Consider the following 7,441-nt stretch of genomic DNA (forward strand, 5'->3'; position numbering starts at 1 on the left):
GTATTTTTTAAAATCAAACTTGTTTAAAAATAAATTTTTAAACTTCAATCCAAATATGAGAATATAATACCTATTTTAAAATTTTTAAGAATTATTTATAATTCTTCCAAGGAATTCACCCTTGTGTTGATGAGGCTTATCCACAAAAAACAAAAGCCTTGCCCAAAATTTTTCTATTGGGTCATTTTGAATCAAATTTGACTCGACTTCGTTAAAATCGGTCAAACCCAAAACCTAAAGACTAAAGAGCTTACCCAATTTGTTATTCGCCAAAGTTGCTATCCCTCCAGCTCATCATCACAGTGAAATTTTTACTTCGAATTTTTGGTATGAATGATAGTTGATATCACGAAATCATTTCCATTATTTATATGTTTTGCTGTTGATATTATTCTGTTGATCATCAACTTTGATTTTATTTAAAATTTTTCTTACAATGTCGTTGTTATTTGTTAATCCATCTGTAAACTATTGTGTTCATCCTCAATTTCTGGTTTAAGACCCAGTTTTAAATCTAATACAAAATTAGTCCAAATTATTAGGATTTTATCGTGATTAGAATTGAGTATGGGTCTAGAAAATGAAACTGATAATCGTAATTTTAGGCCTAATCTGAGTCAAGAAAAATCCAGTTTAATTCTGTTGATAAACACCTCTACTTTTCCAAACTAGCTTCTAGTATTCAATTTCTAAAATTATTTAATATTTATTGAAATTCAAGCTTTAAATTTTCTTACTTTTAAAAAGATAAATAACTAAAGATTTACAAATTTTACCACCATATCTATGACATCAAAACCACCCCTTAGCATTAATAACAAAAGCCAATCAGTCAAACAATTCTAATAATTACGACATGTTCCAAATTAAGAGGTATAGCTATCATAGCCCTGTGTTTTGAAGCCAGCAGGGACATGAAATATATATTCAGTCTGCTTTTAAGTGTTTTTCTATTGGTCCCAAAAGTGTGGAATTAAGATAATCTTGGGGACCATGAGCAGGTAAGCCTGGAATTAATACCCCAATAACCCTGAAAGCAAATAGAAGCCATCCTTCTTTGTAGTGAGGTCCATTTTGGTATGCAATAGTAAAGCTCCTTATTAGTTCCAAAATTGCATTCATTGTCATGGGTATCACACACCATAGCGAGAAGTAGTTCTTGTTCGGTTCTTCTTCAAGAACCTGCATGCATTTTAAGAAAAATATATATTTGGACTCATACTTATCATAACAAACAAAAGAAAAGAAAACAAGAAAGGTAGAAGGAGAAAGAAACACATACCTTGAGCTGATATCGCCAATCAAAGAAAAGGCATATCCCAAAGTGCTTGAACATCATTTCCTTATCATCGTACGGTAACCTCGGAACTATATCATTGCAATAAACAAATCTACAATACCTTACCGAATGTTCCTTCAATTTCTGTTTCATATACATTGCATATGCTTCATCTCCAACTCTCGGTTGCCCAAACGTGTAGATCCCTTCAAGCCTCTCCAACAACAACGTCTCTTCATGCAAAAACAACACTGTCCCAAACAAAATTGCAAGTGCACCTCCCAAACTATGACCCGTTACTATGAACTTTGCATTCTCATTTTCACTCAGCCTTTTTCTTAGAATGTCCCTAATAACATAATATGCTAATGGTGGAAGACGCTCGTCTCTTTCGATTTCCTTTGGCCACCCCACATTCTTTTGTAGCCCTAATGCTTTCATGAAGCCGCCGTGCATTCTTCCCACGCCGGGGATTCCGTACCATGAGATGTCGATGTCCGTGCACCAATCGTCGGCGTTGAAGGGTTCTGTTCCTCTGAAGGCCACAACATAAGTGTCCCGGTTTTGGTGTCTGTCTAAAGCTATCAACACTTGAGTTGAGGCCTTTTCTTGATACTCTGTTCAACGCATGTCAAATGTAAGAAATGGTCTATTTTTACAAGGGTCAATTCAAATCTCATGTAAATATAATTAGGAATAGTATAGGTAACCAACAACATTTTTGAAGAATGTATAAACAATGTGAATTAATAGAGTTAAAAGAGCAAATTTAATTAGTAGCATTAAATTAGGGTGTAGTGTATTTTTATTTAATTGGTTGTTGTTCATGTTATTCAAAATAGTCATTGTTTACCTAGCACTCCCCAATTAATTAATCTCATTCAATTTAGATGGAAATTCAATTCCAGTCAAACTTCACGTGAAGTTGATAATTGAGAGTCGTTATATGAAAATTTAGTCAAATCAGTCAACTGCTCTCATTCCTGACAAATGGATAATTCACAATAAAAGTAAAGTTCAAGATAGGAGTTCTAAGATATTATTCTCCTACGACTAGCTTAAAAATATTTCACACTATCCTTATAGATAAGGCCGATTGTGTAGCCAATTCTCCCGTTGATTTGCTTCATTTATATGGTCCTCTCTCTTTGGAACTTAAGTATGTTGCTGGCAAGTAAATCTCTCCACCAGCTTCACCATACTGCTCCCCACTGATAGTTTTCTTGGCAGCTAAAAATTCAGCACTCATAGCATCCATTCCACGCTTCAAAGCTTCCTCGGCGTTGCCATAGCCATGTTGCTCAGCATACTTTTTGACATCCTTGTTATCTTCGTAAAGCAGAATTTGGGGTCACGCATAGAGAAGAAATGGGCTACCTTTGCGCCTTCAGATGGCAATGTTTCATCATTGAAAGACATGGCCGTCATTGGATCCAAAGATAAAGCAAAATGATCCATCCATCGGAATTCAAATCTCGCCTTACTTAGTGCATCATCCCAGGCTTGAGCATGTGGATGACCCTTCTCTAAGTCAGCAACATGAGCAGCTATCTTGTAAGATATAACTCCGGTCTTCACATAATCACGATTTGGTAGACCGAGATGTTCTTTTGAAGTTACATGGCAGAGAAGAGCTATACCAAGTACTCCGATATTGGCAGCACCAATAGCAGAGGTAATGTGATCATAACCAGGAGCAATATCAGTTGTTAGTGGACCAAGAGTGTAGAAGGGTGCTTCATTACACCATTCTAGCTGCTTCTGCATGTTTTCAGGAATCTTGTGCATATCAATCACCTGAACATCCTTTTACCATGTTCTACGTGTCAGTTCTCCTTGCGTCAAGAGCTCAGCAAATTGAGCCATGTCATTCGCATCATATATGGATCCGGGTCTTAGCCCGTCACCAATGAATAGTGCTATATCATACTGATTGCAGATGTCAAGTATTTTGTCCCAGTGCAAAATTCTCTTTGTGATAAGGCACCACTTTGCATGAATGGATCCTCCTCTAGAAACTATTCATGTCATGCACTTCACTGTTAAGGAAATGTATCTAAGAAGAACACCAGTATGGATAGTGAAGTAATCAACACTCGCTCACTCACTCACTCACTCTTCTCATTAGTATTTTGTTTGGTAAAATTTTTTTATCTTTCTAGACAAAAAAATTATTTTTTTTAAGTTCTTCTCTTTATTGAAGAAAATAAAAAATTTTCCTTTAAAAATATTTATTAAGTTATTACACCTTATATACTAGGTTTTCTTTATGTACTCTTACTAAAAAATAATTACAATGATAAGTCTATTATTGATAAAAAAAATCTAAATAACAGTAAATGTTGAACATAGTATAAGTTATTTAAGAGCATAGTAATTTAACCAATTGATGAGTTATTTTTTTTAAGAAGAAAAAGAATTACTAATATTTTATAAACTCTATTTTTAAGGTATATTTAACATAATTATTTTTTAATACTTATATCAATTATTAAAAGACTAAATTTATCTATTAGAAAATCATAAATACTCTATTAATTTGAGTTTGTCAGACTCAACAAAAAAATCAAATGTAACTTCTGTTGTACTGATTTGGCCAATACACAGATGCACACATGGAAGAGTTTTTAAATTAGGACAAATTAAATCCAGAGAGATCGATATGTCCAAGTTTTGAGAAGGTCAATGAATTAAATGTATTTTCAAATTCTCAGAAGAAACTTAAGGCTGCATTTGTTTATAGACACAGGACACTAAAACAGGAACACAGAGATATAAAATCTTGTTTGACAGATGACATATGGACAGATACATTATATTTAGAGATATTGAATTAATGTATTTTGTATCCATTCTGATAGGAATGACACAGAGATACTAACCATAGATACGACTTATTTTTATTTTCTTTTATTATTTTTGTTAATTTTTTATAATTATATTTTTTTATTATTATATTTTTCTTCTTAAATTTTTTGAATGAAAGAAAATGAGAATAAAATAGATTTTCATAATTTGTTCTAATTTATTACCAAATAAAATACAAGAATATAAAATTTTGTGTCTCTATCCTTTGTATCTTATTCTCAATACCTTATCTTATCATGTTATTAAAAACAAATGTCCACAAACTAAAAAATTAAGGATCTATTTATTTTTTTTGTTTTAAAGCCATCCATTTAATAAACATATGACCTAATAAAAAAAATCATACTCAATTCATATATATACACTCCTAATAAATTTTAGAAAGGTGGTCGTTTTGATACTGTTGTTAATTTATGATAAAAATGTATGTGCACTTATTTTTATATGAAATTGATAGTTAAGAGTTATTTGATAATAAATTATTCAAACATACATGTTAAATTATCTTAGAATTTTTAATTAACAACTTCACATAAAATAATTGCATTACTACATATACATATATGGTGATTGTTATATATGGTGTCTAAATTTTGATGTCTAATTTATTAAAAAATATTAAAAGGCAATATTTAATTTAAATAATATGAAAATAAATAATTTTAAAATATTATAAACTTATCTTAAAAAAAAGTAGATAAATTCGACATCAAAATAGTCGATATTAGAGAATTACCTTTATTTAATAACTTAAGTTTCAGAAGAAAAAAAAGTTTATGACACACGCTTTGTTATAAATAATAAAGTCATCAAATTTAAAAATATAATTATTTATATATTTTATTTAAAAGTTTAAATTTGTGAAATAAATTATCATATGATATTGTATTAGATTTTATTTTTTGAGAAAAATTAGATATCGATCCATATTGGATAAAAAAATAATTTAGCATAAAAGGATTAAAAAAATACTATTCCGGTTTTTTATTTAAGCCAATGCAACGAACTTATCTTTATTTATCTTCTTCGTTCTTAAGTTCTAGTTAAGCACCACTCAACAACTCTGATCGATTTTGGCATTCAGTAAACATATTTACTTCTAGCTTCTTTTTCTTTTGTTTTTATATTAATCAAAGTAATGGAGGGAGAATAAAAGTAAAACACAAAAGTCCAAATTGAAAGAGCTATTAAAAAATTAAGAGCATCTTGTATCTTAAAGGTGCTGATTTGCTGAAATATTTAATTGATACCTTTATTTAAAAATTAAATTGATTCCAATTTTTAAGTTCTGTTAAAATCATATTTAATCATATTTTTCTTGCTAGTCATTGCATTAACTTTTCTTATAAATAAGTAGAAAAAATAAAACATTTTACACTCTTAATTATAATTAAGCTGCCAACTTGGCAACTTGTGTGTATGTTTATTTCCAAAGGCTTATCTCTAAAATTGAGAGTGTGCCGATGTATTCAAGTATACATTTAAATAAATTTTTATTATATATGAAGTTATATATATGAATGAAAAATTAAAGTAATTAATTACCTCTTATGAAGTTAAATATGATATAGAAGATACCACCGTTGAGGGCAATCAAGTTGATGAGAAGCTCAACGCAGATCCCAAAGAACGCTAATGGCTTGGCCATCAACTGCAAGAGCTTCTGGGCCAAGATAGAGATGAATATAAGCCACCGGTGGCCGAAGCTCTCGTCCACTTCGCCCTCCGCGTGGCTCTCCACAAACCTCCTTCGCGACATGTTTCGCGAAGTGAGGACGTGAAGCAGATCGAAGAACCGGGCGTCTTCGTGCTTCAGCAGCATGTAGCTGTCTGCGAAGCCCTTGTCACAGTCGTCGCTGGTTTTGGCCGCCATGGCTACTACCTTGTTACAAAGGAGTGATGAAGGTGGTTTCTAGCTAGGAAGCTGAAAGGTTCCTGCTTATTAATTGGTTTTTATATAGAAACGTGGTAGCCATGTGTTACTGGATTATATATAATATTTTTTATTAATTGGTTTTTATATAATTCGAATAATAGATTAAGAGGGGTGTTAAAAAGCCAGTAGAATTTGTGATATTTAGTTATTAATTAGTTATTATCAATATTTTTAATAGTATAAGATAATATTTAATATTATAAAATTAATCAATTTTTTTATAGTTAAGTGTTGACTAAATTTTAACAAAAAATACTAATTTTTTAATTTTTTTCATAAATTAATATATACACAAAACAAAATTTAAATGCTCAATATTTATTTAAATGGACGAATGAGGAGACTAATATAAAAAAAATATTAGCCTTTTATCGGTATAAGATGCGTGAAGGTTCTATTAGTAATATTTATCATGTATTTAAAAAATTGTTACTTACACACTATAAATAATAACTAAACTAATTCTTATATATTTGTATTTAATGTATATTTTATATTAATAAATAATTTTAGTATATAATTAATATGTTTGTTTTTATATTTTGTTAGGATGAGCATTTTTTTCTGTATACTATTTTAAAATCAATAATGTCATTCCAATTTAATAAATTTTATTATAAATTTATTTTGTATTTAAAATAATGTCTTAATTTAGGAGTGATATTTCCTATATATTTATATGTTATGTGTATATATACAATTTTACTACGGTATAATCCATTATTTAATTTATTTATTATTGGGCAGTTTGTAGTAATCCTATTTAATATTTACATAATAAAGATGTGTTTAGATAGAGAGATGTGAAATAAGTTTTATTGGTTTAAATGCTCATTTGGCTCTTTTGCAAATATAAAGTATATGCGTAAGCCATTTTGAATTTTGTTAATAAGTTAAAGGGGCTTGTTACACATACAAGTAGAAAAGGTATACAAGTATTATAAGTTGGTCCAGCCTAATAAGAATACACGCGCACTCATACTCTTTGAATAGAGCGTCAATGTCACGCGCGTTACGCATCGGAAAAAAGCGCTCGTTATGGTGCAGTCTTCCACTTCTCCTTCGAAGAATATACAAACCGTCAACCTTCGAGCAACATTCCAAAATTAAGAGATAGAACTCGTCGCGAAGATTAGCAAAAACCATCAACAAAAGATAGAACTCTCCATCAACAATTTAAAAAAAAGACGAAGAAATATTACTCAAGGTACGTTACTATTTTAGTCATCTTGTAGATTTTTCACATTTCGAAATCGAAGAACTAGGTTTTACTGTTCTTCTACGTTCTTCTAGGTTTTATTGTTGTTCTTGTTCTATCTCTCATTTTACTGTTTTTAATATTCTTCTTGTTCTATGTT

General features: G+C 30.3%; 1 protein-coding gene across 1 annotated transcript; it reads right to left on the minus strand.

The window, feature by feature from the left end:
• Positions 1-785: 785 nt before the first annotated feature.
• On the minus strand, positions 786-6,108 carry LOC107480219 (triacylglycerol lipase OBL1). The gene is made up of 4 exons (XM_021130106.2): positions 5,688-6,108; positions 2,657-3,040; positions 1,283-1,900; positions 786-1,182 (listed from the first exon to the last, which is right to left on the minus strand). Exons 1-4 carry the CDS (start codon positions 6,018-6,020, stop codon positions 928-930), a joined length of 1,590 nt encoding a protein of 529 aa, XP_020985765.1. The 5' UTR covers positions 6,021-6,108; the 3' UTR covers positions 786-927.
• Positions 6,109-7,441: the final 1,333 nt, after the last annotated feature.

Source organism: Arachis duranensis, chromosome 1 (assembly GCF_000817695.3).
Source record: "Arachis duranensis cultivar V14167 chromosome 1, aradu.V14167.gnm2.J7QH, whole genome shotgun sequence".
NCBI lineage: Eukaryota > Viridiplantae > Streptophyta > Magnoliopsida > Fabales > Fabaceae > Arachis > Arachis duranensis.